This window comes from Lithobates pipiens, unplaced genomic scaffold (genome assembly GCF_037356315.1).
Source record: "Lithobates pipiens isolate NorthernLeopardFrog02 unplaced genomic scaffold, aLitPip1_a1.2 Scaffold_3, whole genome shotgun sequence".
In the NCBI taxonomy this organism is placed as follows: domain Eukaryota; kingdom Metazoa; phylum Chordata; class Amphibia; order Anura; family Ranidae; genus Lithobates; species Lithobates pipiens.
Window position 1 is genome coordinate 144,905,492 of NW_027507790.1, and position 17,757 is coordinate 144,923,248.

The 17,757-nt window shown below is 41.2% G+C and overlaps 1 protein-coding gene across 1 annotated transcript in view; it reads right to left on the bottom strand.

The window, feature by feature from the left end:
* Positions 1 to 17,757, bottom strand: part of LOC143940699 (uncharacterized) — a 191,727-nt gene that overhangs the window by 137,080 nt on the left and 36,890 nt on the right. Inside the window, exons 6-8 of the mRNA XM_077462345.1 lie at positions 14,948 to 15,047; positions 7,098 to 7,186; positions 5,204 to 5,318 (exon numbers count right to left, since the gene is read on the bottom strand). Of these exons, the coding sequence (XP_077318471.1) occupies positions 5,204 to 5,318; positions 7,098 to 7,186; positions 14,948 to 15,047 (304 nt within the window). The remainder of the gene's footprint in view (positions 1 to 5,203; positions 5,319 to 7,097; positions 7,187 to 14,947; positions 15,048 to 17,757) is intronic.

A 17,757-nucleotide genomic window follows, 5' to 3' on the forward strand; every position in this document is an offset into this window, starting at 1 on the left:
AAACTGTAACCACTAAAAAAATTTATAATACACTTCTATCACAGAACACACTTGATGTTACTAACAACTCGCAAAGGAACAATTCATTATATCATTTGTTTTAAGACTGAGCAATAGAGGCCCTCTTCATTGCCTCTGCCTCATCTGCACATGCAAATGTAGGTCAAATTTATTACTCACTGTTTCAGTTATGGGTTCACACCATCTTCTTGATGACACAAATGATTCAAAGGTATTAAACAGCACAGCTTGAACACGCACTAAACACTACACTATGGCAGATTCCCATGTACAGATGCAAAGTAGTATACAATACACAACTCCAAACACAAGAAGAAAAGGTACAAATCTGCAGTAATCCCTGAGATTTAACTTTACTGAGGAAAAATGATTTTAGGCTTGTAAATTTTTAATTGTGTCTTTTACAAGCAACTGTCTGAATGACACTTATGTAGCGTACACAGATCGGAATTTCGGCCAGCAAAAAAGACAGATGAGAGCTTTTCATTGGAAAATGCGACCGTGTGTATGCTTCATCAGAATTTAGCTGGCCAAATTCCCGCCAGAAAAAAATTGAGAGCATGTTCTCAATTCTTTCGATGGAAGAACTTTCTATCAGAAATTTTGATTGTGTGTGTATGCAATTCCGACACGCAAAAACTCACGCATGCTAAGATTCAACTACGAGATGGAAGCTACTGGGTATTGGACTTCCTCTTTATAGTCCCGTTGTACATCACCGCGTTCTTGACGGTCGGAATTTGGTGTGGCCGTGTGTATGCAAGACAGCTTGAGTGAAATCCCGTTGGGAAAACCATCAGAGCTTTTTCCGACCAAAATTCCAATTGTGTGTACACGGCATTACACCTCTGTGCTAAAGTTCTGGGTGAGACAGATACATGAAATGGCTGTGCAGGCAGTAGCAGCCAATCATTGCCTCTGCCTGCCCTCCGCTGCAGCAAAAAAGTTGCATAGCAGTAATTCGTCAAATCCAGAGTAACCCCAGTTTAGGGGACAGGTTAGTATTTCAGGGGATCTTATTTATTTTTGATGGCTCAAAAGCCCAGCAGAATAGTGGACTTAAATGACCACTTTAAAAGATAAGCATGCATTTTTGTAACATACTATGAAGAATTCTGCTATAACTTACAAAGAGATGCTCCAAATTAAATCCGATTTCTGTTAAAATTAATCAGTTAAATTAGTAAAATTTGTCAGTAGCCATCTGTATGTAAGCATTTACACTAGTTGTTGGCTTGTAGATTGTGACGAAACCGATCCCACACTCGGATTGAGTGCTTCCGTCAGTATACCGCTTCCTAAGTCTGAATATAGATATCAGATATTCCAACTGCTCACAAGCACCAAACAAGACGACACTTGCTTAGCTGCTCAACATGGACTGATTTATTAGAACCAAAAAGACAAGTATTTATAATACAGTAGAAGACTAAAACCTAAGCATGAGCTAATTATCTAATCATTGACCCCGACTAGTTGTCTGAGGGATAGGACTTTTCAGGGTAAGACTTTGTCTTCTAGCTCACCGATTGACTATTCAATACACAATACCATAAACATAAAATATATTGATGACATCTAACAGTTTGTGTCCCAACAGTATGATTCAGTCTATTGCTAATATGGCAAATACATATCCAGAGTCTGTGTGTCATGGGGGGAACATGGATCTGAATTCCAAGTAACACCACCTCAGGGGTCCCCAGGCATACAGCTCACAAAGAGCACCATTACCCCAAATGCGAGGGCCCATAATCGCAAGGCAAGAGGCTCGCATTCTGTCCCCTCCAACAGCCTCTGTCCCGGCTAGGTCTGTCACATAGATTATGCAGTTTTAACAGACCACATCCATGGAATATCTGACTGGTACGTGGCCAGCATTATGTCCCCCCGCCCCCAGCATACTGGTATTGAATTTTCACCCAGTTCACGGTGCCTCCAAATTTTGTTCTGCAGATTTCAGAAGGAAAAAGGGTGTAGCCACACTATTTAGCAACAGAACACAATATGTCACTGCTGCAGCAAGTTGATATGAGGATCTCTGGGGTAAAAGCGCTCATTTGGGATCCTCAAAAGTGTAAAGCATATCTGAACCCAAAAATCAAAGGCATAAATTGGGATAAAATCTTAGACTGGAGTCACACCTATGCAGTTTTAGTGCTTTTTGCATTTTGCAGATTTGCACTACAGTCCATTTAACATGGAACACGTTCTGTAGTGCAAATCTGCAAAATGCAAAAAGCACTAAAAATGCATAGGTGTGAATCAGGCCTTAGGAACAATTAACATGGAGGAGAGGCGAGTTTGCTTTAAGAGCATATTAAATAAGGGCATTATCCAATGCATCCCAATGGGTAATAAATTTAAAAGAGCGAACAAAAGTTCTGGAAGGCTTAACCAAAACTGCAGTGTTTAGCCTCATGACACATCATAGGAAGCACCTCCATGGTCAACACAGGACAGAATTAAAATTAGACTTGGGAAACAACATTAAAAAATCACCAGGACCAGATGGCTTGCACCCGAGGGTACTTAGAGGACTCAGTCAAGTAACTGACAAACCCTTGTTCCTAATTTTTACTGACAGTCTACTGACTGAAATGGTACCAGCTGATTGGAGATACGCAAGTATGATTATTAAATAAAAAGAAAACCAATGTGGATGCAGCATTGGTCCAATGCTGTCAGTCAGCAGCTCCCTGTTCAGCCCCCGCGCTCACTGGAGCGCTGGGCGCGGCTGGCTCAGGCTCTCACTGAGAGGCTGAGTCGGTGCTGGTCTAGACATGTGGGCAGACCCCTACTCCATTGTCGTGATCTTGCCCGAGCCTGGACCGGCTTTGGCAGCCCACTGTCTGCTAAAAATGGGTCACAGGAGTGCAATACGAATTGCCCTCCCGTAATCCACAGCAGAAGTACAGCCAAATGTGCTTTGGCTGTACTTCTCATTTAACACCTTCAAGATTAACCTAAGATTGAGATATCGGTTTGGTTAAATGTGAGCTTTTTACAGATTTTAGTCCTTTACAATAACTAACACCGGGGCTCTGCATTATATTAAAGTACTAGAAGTCTCAGGAAAACTCAAACCAGTCTGAAAGGATAAGGATTTTTTTCATAATCAGCAAGACAAGGACAAAGGAATTGACTGTATTATTCTTACAGTTAAGATGGTGATGGGGGATTCAAGAATTTCATGTCAAACGCTGGAGAATATTTAATTAGAACTGGCAGCAAATTTAATTTCGCTGTTACAAAAAATGACTTTCTAATAACTTTGTTCAAGGTGAACAGCTCTTTTAAGTTGGTTGAGAATTTCTACGATGGGATTCAGCTTAATTTTAAGTAGGCATACATAAAAAATTCTCAGTGGGTTTTCTGTGAGAAAAGAAAATATTGCTCTAGTTAATTTTAATAGACACTTGGATTATCTTGCTAGCCATTCCCCACACAAAAAGGCCCAGGGAAGGAAACAAGCCATGATAAGTGCCCCTGCAGCTACCTTGGCCAAGGAAGCCTCTGATTAACATCCGTAATTCAATTACCAAGATTTTTTTTCTCTCTCCTTTTCTGCACAAAATAGATAATTACATGAAAAGGAATGAGCATGATTTTCTTGATAAAGTATTTGTAGTGCCTCAAAGGCTTGGATTTCTAAAATAAAATGTATACCTTGCAAAAACAGACTGTTTTTTTGTAAAATACATAAGTCTATCTTCCGTAAGCAGTTCATTGTTTTATGATTTCAACAAAGAACTTCTCTAGTATGTTACAGCTCTGAACATCTCCGCTTCCAAAGTTACACAGCGCCATCTAGTGTTTGTCAGGACATACAGCATGTTAAAACAGTTCTTTGTTCATAGACTACAGTTCATTTAGGAAAATACATTCCAGCCACTTCACTCCTAATCAACAAAATCAACCCTTCAAACTAGCAATTATTTATTTTCATATGAACTAATAACTGCACTACGAAGAAATGCATGCAATCATTGTAAAATAAATAAGCTCGTCCTGTTACATGCAGGACAAGATTGTCTAATAGCATTATTGTTAGCAGCACAAAGATTTGCCCATATATAGAAATTATGAACGTCATATTATCAGACATTGAAAACCAAGTAGTCAGGTGGCACTGTGGCAGTATCACAAAAGAGCGATCTTGTGATGAAATTTACCGGAATGGTGAATGTCCTTGTCAGCTAAATAGGGAAGATCCATAGGCTGTACACAATAGTTATCTTATAGGAAATAATATTTACAAATCACGGTCTCTTAAACCCAATCAGGCCAAAACCCATACTGGAATAATTGTATAGATTTCAATAACATGCGACACTGCCTTCCCATACCACCTAACTTATAACCTACACGTGACCAAGCATGATAATGAACCAGTCTGTCAGTTTGAGACTAAGGGCACTTTCTCACTGATCCACTGCAAAAATGTATAAGCCTATTTGCCACGATTTTACCACCTTTGCGGTGCAGTTTTTAAAGAACAAATGACTCAAAAACTGCACTAAAAACGCATGGCAGACATGTTATTGCTGCCGTTTTAGTGCGGTTTTTATTGCTTTCAATGTGAAAGTGTGTTCTTGGTGCATTATTTTTAGCTACCCAAATATGCCTCAAGCAAGATTTTTTTTTTCACCACAACGGAAGTGCATCACCCCCATGTGAACACAAAAAGGGAAGCATTGTTCTTAAGCTTTTCAGGCGCTTCTTTTAATGCAAAACTCCTTAGTGTGAAGGGGCCCTAAAATTAGCTACTGAGCAAAATCACTTCCATTTTAAAGCAAACATTTTAGACCCACAGGCTAAAAAAACAACAAGTAAACTAGACATACATGGTAATGAGACTATGCAGACTGCAAGAGTAGTGAAATTGCAGTGTGGGAAGGTAAAGTGAGGTACAAAAAAATACTCTTTTACCTTCCCCAATTGAGCCAAATCATCATTCGTGTGTCACATGGTCTGCCCCCCTAGACCCTTCAGCCCACAGGGGGAGGGTTTCAGCAACAGAGGCAGTGCTGTCGATCCAATAATGCATGAGCAGGACTGGGCTTAGTGCAGATGTACTTGTAATTAAATGCTGCTTTTTATTTAACGTGAATCCATTGTTCTACTTTAAGGATGAACGCATGACAATAGAAAAACAACAAAAATCATCGGGTTTTCTTACCTGATGATTGTGACGTAGCTTGTCCTGCATGGTGCGGCATATTTCAATCATTCGTATTAATTCTACTCTAGTGATTGGAACTTCTGGCAAACCATTTTCACTGGCAAGTAAAAACCTTTGCGAATAAAAACACTCTATTAATCGTGAAACCAAATATCTCTGTGCTAATCCAAACCAAAACAATTATTAGACAGAAACTGAAAGTTATGTTGCTGCTACTCAAGTTGTGCGTCCCCGCGGCCAAATAAATGTTACAATGTCTCAAAGAAAACTGTGCAGAAAATTACTGAAATTGCAATAAAGACAAATATCATAAAAACGTGACTAAATTAAATGTTGATTATTAATTTCATTAGGTCACCTTTTTATATTTATCTTTAATGCAATTTCAATAATTTGCTGCACAGTTTTCTTTTTTATCACATGATCGTTGCACTGCACTTCAGGATATAGTGATTCTATTAATAATATAAAAAAAAAAAAAAAAAACATCAATACACAAATATTGTTTTTGCAGTCATTACTAATATAAATTAAGAAAAATTGGCCCAGCATACTATCTTAATGACCACCCACCTAATATTAAGTAGGTCCACTTTTGCCACCAAAACATATATTTGACCTGTCAAGGCATGGGTGCCACTAGACCTCTGAAGGTATGCTGTGGTATCTGGCATCAAGCCATCAGCAGCAGATCCTTTACATTCTGTAAGTTGCAAGGTGGGGCCTCCATGGATCAGACTTTTTTCTAGAACATCCCACAGGTGCTCGATGAACTGAGATTTGGAGAATTCGGGGGCCAAGTCAACACCTCAAACTCATTGATGTGTTCCTCAAACCATTCTTGAATAATGTTTGCAGTGTGGCAGGACACATTATCCTACTAAAAGAGGCCACTGCCATCAGGGAATACTGCTTCCATGAAAGGGTGTACTTAGTCACCAACAATGTTGGTGGTACATGTCAAAGTAACATCCACATGAATGTCAGGACACAAGATTTCCCAGCAGAATGTTGCCCAAAGCATCACACTGCCTCTGCCAGCTTGCCCACTTCTCATACTACATCCTGTTTATCGCTTCTCTAGGCAAACGACATACATGCACCCGGCCATCCACATAATGTAAAAGAATGTAAATAATGTTATAAAGAACATGATTCATCAAACCAGACCACCTTCTTCCATTGCTCTGTGGTCCAGTTCTGATGCCCCCGTTCCCATTGTAGGTGCTTTTGGCTGTGGGCACGGGTCAGCATGGGCACACTGACTAGTCTGTGGCTACGTAGTCCCATACACAACAAACTGTGATGCCCATTTTATCTGCTATCAACTTCATTACTTTTTGCCTAATATAGCTTAATGACTTTCAGATGTCAATGGAGCGTGATAATCAGTGTTATTCACTTAGCCTGCTAATGGTCATAAAGTGGTGGATGATCAGTGTATTGTACAGATATCAGACAAAAGGTAGTTCATTCTGCTCAAATATAAGAATTATGTGGGTGTAAGTATAAAACATGAGCCTTGCTTTAACCGTTTCTAATATGCCCTTGAGAACTGTAATATACTTCTGGCTTGTGTGGGTGACACATTAAACGTTCATACACACAAACATATTTGCAGGCATGCGTGTATAGCATTAAATTCACTTGTATTTGCTGCTCCCAGGAGCCCCAGCAGCTGCATACTTCTGTCTATATGAGTGAATTGAAAAATCTGCTGCACATGGATATATGCTTGTAAATGGCAGCATTTGTGTGTATGGGCATCTTTTCAATAACCTTACAAAAAATAAACAAATTCTCTATTTTAATGGAAACCTATGAAAGAAATAATGTACTTGTTAACAAAAATGTACATATACCATTAAAGCTAAAAAAAACGTATACTTACTGAAGCTTATCAAGAACAGCTTGTAGCGCATTGCCAAATTCAAGTAATACTGATGCTCTGCAGCTGAGCCCTTCTGTCAGCAGCATCACCTAATAGAATGAAAAGGATAAAAATATAATCATAAAACCAGCAGTTTAAGAACCTGGCTAACCAACCTCAAGTGTAAATGAGTCCTAAAAAGAGGGCCTGAGATTGAGTATTTAGTGAGGTGGCCTTAGCTGAAGTTGTCTGAGGATTGACCTTGAGAGACAATTGGCCCTTCAGCATCTATTCTTTAACTCTGATCCCTCTCCTTCATCTGAAATCATGTCTCTGTGCAGACATATAGCCAATTCATGGCTATTAAAAGGCATTTTTACTCTTTAAATCATAACAAAAGAAAGGTGAGGTGGTTAGTATTAGGTGATGGGCATTTTAACTATAGAATCACTGTAGTCTAGAGTAGTGGCTTAGTAATTAGCGCCGTCAACTTATCAAAGTAACAGATCTAAATTTTGAATCCAACCCTTTTCCATGTCTGGCAGTTTGGTAACCCTGGCCACTTCTTTATTATGTGTCTGTTTAGTGTGAAAACATGTCTCGTACCTTTGCAAATCTGTCACAGTTGGCTACCCCAGATAATAGGACCAGGGTTTGCAAATACACAGAAAAACTATTGCATAGACATCTGCAGATGACTGTGTTGCCAATTTGCTTGGCAGTGAGTTATTTCAGCAAAATGTGAATAGTATAGAATAGAAACCGTATAAATAGTTTATAAAGCCTGGGGTTCTCATGTCGCCAATGCTAATACCAGTCACCGCTGCAGAGGCATTAATTGTGGGGTTCAGATATTTGCGAATAGCAATTTCTGTTTCATAGTTCCTTTTAACAAGGAAAGGAAAAGTAAGAATATTGCTGTTTTGGGGAGACACACAGTAATATAAGGGTCGGTATAATTATTTTTCCTGATACAAAATTGTGAGATTACATGTTTTATTGGTAAACAGAGGACATTAAGGCCTTGTTCACGCTAGTTCAAGTTCAGATGCGATCTGAACCACACAGAATTGCATGACAAGAGAAATCACATTATTTGCAATGAAGCCCGTTCACATTAAGGCAACTTTGCGGTGCAATTTTGGGAAAGGTTCCTGTGCTATATTGGTGTGATTTACAGTGTGACTTGGCCCCATAAAATATGCAAACCACATCCAAAATGCAACCAAAGTCACAATGCAAATTGCATCAAAATCACATCACAGTAGTGTGAACTGAGCCTAAAGGTTTGTTACAACTGAAAAAGTAACTTGCTTGGAGATCTCAAAAGAAATGCCCAGATACCCAATGAGTTATCCACTTACTCATACCTCGTACCTTTTCTTCAGTTTTCTTTTACCAGTTTGGAATTTATGGCCTAAATTTGTTTAACATCATAATACATTTTTCCAAAGTCACGTACAACTTTTTGGATTTACTTGAAAGAGATTTATGACAACAAACAGAAAACATTGTTGGCACATCACCATATTTTGAGTTCAGTATTTGCATATTTAATCCTAGTCACATCAGAATTTTGTGTGATTGGTTTAGCAAGAGGCTTTATTATTAATGTAAAGTTAAAGAGCGGTAATGAGCAACCTTGCTTGGTCACTTTAAAAAATCAAGAAATATGCACCCATTCCGATTTACGGCTTGGTATCTCCAAAGCATCCTTGCGGGCTCTCTGGGTAGGCTCAAACTGCTTCCCCATGGAGATCCTGTGGCCCTTAGGCCACCTTGACATTCTGGCCCCTAAGCTGTGCATTTCTCATCAAGACTTTCAGTTACCCCGTCCTTTCCCCACTCTAGAGGTTATGTACCCTAAGGCTACTGACTTTAACCATATATCTGGTATACTCGGATTGTATAGGCTACTGGGACCCACTTGGGTCCATTCATCCCAAAACCTAGGGCTTTTATGCCGTCGGTTGTTTTGTATTCATTACACAAGTATTTGTATCTGTATGCTTATCTACTGTACAGTTATGTTTTGTAACCTTTTCTATGTAAAACAAAATAAAAAAATGAAAAAAAAAAAAAAAAAAAAAATCAAGAAAGAAACATCATATATAAGGACTAAGTGCAAATTTATGCAAACCATTTTGCTACTGGAAGGATGTGACCGACACTATCTCTGCAGTATATATTATCAAGGTTCTCGCTAGATCCTATGGTTTGGCTATAGGGATAAGTAGATGAGGTTTTTATTCCCCCATGTAATTTAGCTGTACACAGGCTCTTGTATATAGCCCAGGAGCAAATAGCTTGATTCTGGCTATACTCTCACCTACTCACTAGAAAACAATTGATAGAACAGGTCAATTGCATATTGATAAGAGAACAATTGACATGTCAACACAGAAACGCCAATCACAATTGTTCTTCTATCAGGCAGGCATGGCTAGATACTCCTGGGTTAGTCCCACCACATTTGATTTTGCACAGATTACTGCAAGTGTGAGTACCTAGTATCTCTGTGTCTATTACACATACGTGGCCTCAGGGAAATTGTCCATATAAGCACACCTTCCGTGAGATGAATTGAGAGTCACATCTTCTGTTCTATTACCTGGAGGCTGCTTTTGTTATCTTTTCCTAAGATTGAAAAACTCTAGATGGTATATGGCCTGTTGGTTGTTAGTTTTACCCTTAGGAAGAGGGAAAACGCATATTCTTGGTTCAATTGTTTTGTTTTGATTTTTTTTGCCTTATACTACTATGCCTTGATTCTCTTTTCATATTATATGTATACAATACTTTCCACTTACCAAACTGTCCTCAGGTAATACATTGCCAGAGTTATATTGCTCTCCCATGTGCCTCTTCCCCTGATCTCTCTGTCAAAATCGATGGCACAATCATAAGCCCATCCCCACATACCAAGGTCCTAAGTGTAGTCCTGGACTCTGAATTCTCCTTTAACCACTTGCTTACTGGGCACTTAAACCCCCCTCAGTCCCAGACCAATTTTCAGCTTTCAGCGCTGATGCACTTTGAATGATAATTGCGCGGGCATACAACACTGTACCCAAATGAAATTTTTATCATTTTTTTCCCACAAATAGAGCTTTCTTTTGGTGGTATTTAATTACAGCTGGGAGTTTTATTTTTTGCTAAACAAAAAAAGATGCAAAAAAAATAAATAATCATGTTTAATAGTTTGTTATAAAATTTTGCAAACAGGTCCTTTTTCTCCTTCATTGAAGTGCGCTGATGAGGCGGCACTGATAGGCTGCACTGGTGGGCACTGATAGGTATAGTTAAGGTGGCACCGATGGGCACAGATAAGGCGGCACTGATGGGCAAAGATGGGCACAGATAAGATGGCACGGATGGGTGGCACAGATGGGTGGCACGGATGGGTGGCACGGATGGGTGGCACGGATGGGTGGCACGGATGGGTGGCACGGATGGGTGGCACGGATGGGTGGCACGGATGGGTGGCACGGATGGGTGGCACTAAGGGGCACTGATAGGTACCACTGATAGATGGGACTGATAGGTGGCTCTGATAGGTGGCACTGCTGGGCACTGATGGGCGGCACTGCTGAGCACTGGTAGATGACACTGATGGGCACGGATATGTGGCACTGGGGTGCAGGACCTTTGTTGAGGCAGATTGTGGGCACTGCTGGGTGGCACTGCTGGGTGGCACTGTGGGCACTGCTGGGTGGCACTGTGGGCCCCACTGACGGGGGGCACTTATTTTTTTATCATCTTTATTGATGAGGGGGCAGGTGGGCACTGGCAGGGCTGGCCGTGATCGGGACTGATGGCTTTTTTTTTTTCTCTTCGCGCTGTCAGCGCGAGGAGGAATAATGGCCGATTACCGGCTCCGTTATATTACATGATCAGCTGTCATTGGCTGACAGCTGATCACGTGATAAGGGGTCGGGATCGACCCCTTGCTCTGATCGGTGATCAGGCGAGTTTTATAGACTCGCAGATCACAGAGCGCGCCCCTCAGGGGGCGCGCAGGCCGCTCGTGCACGGGACTACGTCAATAGACGTAGTCCCGGAAAAGGAGATCCGCGCTGTAGCCGTCATTCGGCTATAGCGCGGGTCCCAAGTGGTTAAGCCTCATGTCCAATCACTGTCCAGATCTTGCCGCCTCAACCACCGCAACATCTCCAAAATACGTCCTTTTCTAGCTAATGATGCAACAAAGTTCTTAATTCACTCCCTGGTGATCTCTCGCCTTGACTACTGCAATTCCCTCCTCATTGGCTTACCTCTACATAGTCTATCCCCCCCCCCCCGCCCCCTTTGAATCCAGCATGCCAGACTCATACACCGTACCAACTGATCTGTGTCTGCTACTCCTCTCTGTCAATCGCTCCCCTGGCTTCTGCTGACTCAACAAATTCAATTCAAAATAAGCTACCACTTACAAAGCCATCCACAACTTTGCCCCAGCTACATTACTAACCTTGTCTCAAAATACCAACCTAATTGTTCTCTTCATTCTTCTCAAGACCTCCTGCTCTCTACCTCCTCCCATGCTCGCCTCCAAGATTATTCCAGAGCCTCTCTAATCCTATGGAACTCCTTACCCCAAACTGTCCAATTATATCCTACTCCATTAGCCTTTAGAAGTTTAGACGATCTGTGAAAACCCTGCTCTTCAGAGAAGCCTATCCTACCCACACAACTTTATTTTAAATTTTCTCCATTTGATCATCTCCCACAGCTATTACCTTTTTGTTCCACTTGACCCTTCCTTCTAGATTGTAAGCTCTAATGACCAGGACCCTCTGATCCCTTCTGTATTAAATTGTCTTGTAACTTACCTGTCTGCCCCAATGTTGTAAAGCTCTGTGCAAACTATTAGTGCTATATAAATCCTGAATAATAATAATGTTGGTTTATATGTGGCCAAATATGTAGATTTCTGTAATGTATGTCTTGGGTTGCTTTTACCCATATTGTTCATTGTAATCAATGTCTGTTAACGTTTGGCACAATAAACATTTTTCTGATTTAAATTTTTTTTTGTTTTATTTAAACTACATTTATCCAAGACTAAGGACAGAATATTCCAGCAAACTCCATTGAATGCCTCCTGTACAACCAAGGCAAAGAGCAGATAAAGAGCCGGGGTGACAAATTTTTAGATAATGGTGTACGGTTATACCAAGTAATAATGATATCCTTATATGACCTTGCAGTTAGATATTATGCTATTATAATTCCCAAAGAGCAAGTGACCAAGCTAAAGTACATGTGAACCATGTAAAACAACCCATTTTGTTTAAAACAGAAATGAAATGCAAAACCTTCCTGTATGCATAAAAAAAGTCATTATAAATAACCTTTTTACTTTTATTGTAAGTGATCACATTACCTCTGTACGTAGCTGCATAAGGAGCTCAGAGAGGTTGGGGAGGAGAAAGAACAGCACATTGATCTTCACAGTGAAAGGCTGTGCATGGGGGAGAGGGTCTCAGCACATGTCTGATCATCAGAGGAGAGCAGGCTGAGTTCCCAGCACAGCGAGAGAACTGACCACACCGAGCTCTCAGGCCTAGTGTGGCCAGTTTCTGATAGGAAAGCAGAGGCACTGGCAGGGACCCCAGACATATAAAACACAAAGGAAGCAGAAACAAAGAGAATCGGATATTTTTTCATATAAGTACATGGTACAGAAAACACATATCAAGAATATGAAATGTAGGAGTACATTCGAATGTTCTAATTTTCTCTAAAAGTTTATGTACAGCATGTTTTGGCATTGGCTAGGAGAGCATATACTGACAATTGTGTACTGAATATTATTCAGAGATGCCATTAGAATGTATTACTCATGACTGTATACTCACTGTAGATCCATACTGCTATAATATCTTTAGGACTAGGGTTGCACCGATACTAATATTGGTATGCCAATACAGAGTATTTGCAGGAGTACTTGTACTCGTGCAAATGCTCCTGATGCCTAGTCCGGTACCTGGACAATCAGGGTTGATCGGTGCGGCAGTGGGGAAGATATAATCACCCTGCCGCTTCTCCTCCTCTCCCCTTCATGGCTTTCAACTGCTTTACTGAAAGCCACACAGGGAGATCAGTGATTATAACTTCCACCACTGCCGCACTGATCATCCTTGAGTGTCCTCTGTGCTCCTCTGTGGGCTCCCCCCCACCTCATTTTTTTCAATAAAAATAACAAACATGCTATATTTGCCTGCTCTGTGAAATGAATTTGCATAGAGCAGCTCCAATCCTCCTCTTCCGGGTCCCTCTTCCGGGTCCCTCTTCTGCTCTCCTCGGCTCTCCCTCCTCCTGTTGTGTGCCCCCACAGCAAGCAGCTTGCTGTGGGGGCACCTGAGCCGAGTCACAGCTCCCTATGTCCATTCAGACACAGAGCTGTGACCTGGCCCCGCCCCCTCTCTCACCTGATTGGCTGACTGACTTTGATTGACAGCAGTGTGAGCCAATGGTGCCACTGCCGTGTCTCAGCCAATCAGGAAGGAGCGTCTCGGACGGCCGAGACACTTATGGACATCGCTGGACAGAGAGGAGGCTTGGGTAAGTATTAGGGGTGCCAAGGATGGGTTGCTGCACACAGAATGCATTAAGATAAAAAACATTCTGACTTTACAACTCCTTTAACTAGTTGCCGCCCGCCCATCTTCAAACGACGGCAGTGCGGTTCTCGTTCTGAGATGCCGTCATATGACGGTGTCCCAGAACGGCTGCTCTCGTGTGTCCTAGCAACATGACGCAAAACCAATCTCTGTAAAGAGCAACTTCCGCGGATCTTTTACCATGTGATCGGCTGTGTCCAATCACAGCCAGTCGCATGTAAACATGGAGACGCCGGTAATCGCTGCTCCTCGCCTCACACTGACAGAGTGTATGGCGAAAAGAGCTGATCAGCGGCATCTCCTCGCAGGGGGCAACAAAACATGTAATCAGGGCACTGATCATCAGTGGCCTGATTACATTATAGCGCCAAAAGTGTCACCAACCGGGGCCCATAAGTGCCACCAATCAGTGCCCATTAGTGATGCCAGTCAGTGCTGACTATAAGTGCTGCCCATCACTGCTGTCCATCAATGCCTATCAGTGACGCTTATCAGTGCCCGCCAGTGTCGGCATATTAGTGCCTCCTCATCAGTGTCACCTAATCAGTGCCCAGATGTTCCGCCTCATCAATGCCCATCATTGCTGCCTCATCAGCATACATCAGTGATGGAGAAAAAATACTTACAAAATTTACTGACAGAAACTAAGTGAAAAAACTTTTTTTTTTCAAATTTGTTCTTTTTTTTCTGTAAAAAATAAAAAAACCCAGCAGTGATTAAATACCACCAAAAGAAATTTCAATTTGTGTGAAGAAAATGATAAAAAATTCATTTGGTTACAGTGTAGCATGACTGTGCAATTGTCATTCAATGTGTGACAGCGCTGAAAAGTTAAAAACGGCCTGGGCAGGAAGGTGCAAGTGCCCTGTAGGTAAGTGGTGAAACTGGTCCATCTATGCTTTGAAATAATATTTTTTCCCAATTTTTGCTTAGTTGTGGTACCACATCCATAAAAATTTGTTGGTGGGTCATGCAACATTAATGTATGCCTGTAAGTCCAGTAGGGCACATCAAATGGCTTAGGGGTTGCTGATTTTTAATTTCTTTCACATTATATAATAATCTTTACTTGGTGGTTGATTATCTTATGATGTTAAATACAGTAACTACAAAAGCTGTACTTTACTCACCAACCCATTCTGCTCATTGAGAAGGTCAACTTATAGCACTTAATTATTATTTTTCCCGTGTACTTTAAATGAGCCATAACTCCCACATTCATACATTTTCCTTTACACACATTACCTGCCTTTCCAACTGCAACACCTGAGACTTCAAAAGATTGATCCGTCTCTCATCCAAGCATTCATTCTGTCCCTCTTCAATCAGTCGTTTGTACTGAAGCCTAAAGCAAAGAAGAAAAAGCATCCAATATTGTTACATACAATTACTTAATTTGGGCTATTAAAACTTGAGAAGTAAATTAATGGATAATTATCTAGTAAACATCAAACAAATGTAACCATTCATACAGAAAATATGTGCTATTGTTGCTGTCATTATTAAACCATGGGATTAAGTAGGAAAACCATGTGATATTCAACACACAGAAATACTAAGTATTTCTTTTTGGATGTGGTGTGAGTATTTCATACAGCACAGACGTTGTCTGCAGACAAATGTTGTACACAGAAATTTCTGCTGGGGCTGGAGGTACGGTTACCAAAAAAAAAAAAAAAAAAAAAAAAAAAGAAACATTGAAAAATTACTCTTGCTGCACCTTGATTTTATGTTTATAATTTTAATAAAAACTACAATTGGGCTTTAAGCATTCTCTGTTGCTTGTGGCTGGTTCCTCTGCCCTCCTGGCTGAGGTTTTTATTACAGTCCTGCATGACTTTATGGCCCAAATTAGCCAGTTAGTTGGGGACTACGAATACAGAGGCCATAAGCACCCCTGTGCTTTTCCTGCAGACTTTGTATTTGAATTGCCCATTGCCCTAGCAGCCTCTTAGCCTTCAGCCACTGAGACTGATGCGGAGTCACTCCGGTCTTTGCTGGATGGACTTGCCTCCAAGGAGTTTCAGTCTTTTAACATCACAATCAAAGTAAAAGAGACGGCTTTGTTTCTTATTGATGTGTCATGCACCACTCTGAAACTACAGGATCAATCTGTTACTTCTATAAGATACATGGGTGTGAAAAAGTGTTTGCCCCCTTCCTCATTTCCTGTTCCTTTGCATGTTTGTCACACTTAAGTGTTTCGGAACATCAAACCAATTTAAACAATAGTCAAGGACAACACAAGTAAACACAAAATGCAATTTGTAAATGAAGGTGTTTATTATTAAAGGTTAAAAAAAAATCCAAACCATCATGGCCCTGTGTGAAAAAGTGATTGCCCCCTAAACCTAATAACTGGTTGGGCCACCCTTAGCAGCAACAACTGCAACCAAGTGTTTGCAATAACGTGCAATGAGGCTTTTACAGCGTCCTGGAGGAATTTTGGCCCACTCATCTTTGCAGAATTGTCCTAATTCAGTTACATTAGAGGGTTTTCGAGCATGAACGGCCTTTTTAAGGTCATACCACAACATCTCAATAGGATTCAGGTCAGGACTTTGGCTAGGCCACTCCAAAGTCTTCATTTTGTTTTTCTTCAGCCATTCCGTGGTGGACTTGCTGGTGTGTTTAGGATCATTGTCCTGCTGCAGAACCCAAGTTCGTTTCAGCTTGAGTACACGAACAGATGGTCGGACATTCTCCTTCAGGATCTCTTGGTAGACAGCAGAATTCATAGTTCCTTTTATCACGGCAAGTCTTCCAGGTCCTGAAGCAGCAAAACAGCCCCAGACCATCACACTACCACCACCATATTTTACTGTTGGTATAATGTTCTTTTTATGAAATGCAGTGTTCCTTCTACGCCAGATATACTTGGACACACACCTTCCAAAGAGTTCCACTTTTGTCTCATCGGTCCACAGAATGTTGTCCCAAAAGTCTTGGGGATCATCAAGATGTGTTGTGGAGAAATTGAGACGAGCTTTGATGTTCTTTTTGCTCAGCAGTGGTTTTCTCCTTGGAACTCTGCCATGCAGGCCCTTTTTGCCCAGTCTTTTCCTGATGGTGGAGGCATGAACGCTGACCTTAACTGAGGCAAGTGAGGCCTGCAGTTCCTTGGACATTGTTGTGGGGTCTTTTGTGACCTCTTGGATGAGTCGTCGCTGCGCTCTTGGGGTAATTTTGGGCGGCCGGCCACTCCTGGGAAGGTTCACCACTGTTCCATGTCTTCGCCATTTGTGGATAATGGCTCTCACTGAGGCTCGCTGGATTCCCAAAGCTTTGGAAATGGCTTTATAACCCTTTCCAGACTGATAGATCTCAATTACTTTCTTTCTCAATTGTTCCTGAATTTCTTTGGGTCTCGGCATGATGTGTAGCTTTTAAGGATCTTCTGGTGGACCTTACTGTGTCAAGCAGCTCCTATTTAAGTGATGCCTTGATTGTGAACAGGTGTGGCAATAATCAGGCCTGGGTGTGGCTAGAGAAATTGAACTGTGATTGTGAACAGGTGATTGTGAACAGGTGTGGCAATAATCAGGCCTGGGTGTGGCTAGAGAAATTGAACTCAGGTGTGGACAACCACAGTTATAGTATGTTTTAACAAGGGGGGGCAATCACTTTTTCACACAGGGCCATAAACACCTTCATTTACAAATTGCATTTTGTGTTTACTTGTGTTGTCCCTGACTATTGTTTACATTGGTTTGATGTTCCGAAACACTTAAGTGTGACAAACATGCAAAGGAACAGGAAATGAGGAAGGGGGCAAACACTTTTTCACACCACTGTACGTATAAATTAGGTATAAACGTGGCTGCTGCCTGCCCTGGAATCTCCACTAGGTGAAGTATTAGTATAATAGAAAGTGTAACGAGGTGATTGGTGCTGCCAAGAACTTAACAATGTAGTGTCAAAATACGGTCAAACCAAGTTCATGCACTTTAGCATCCATCAGGATTGGTTTGATCCTGTATGATCAGTACACGGTTAAGTTTTTTCAGCGCCACTCCCCTCTTTATACTTTATATTAATATGTTACTTCTATCAGT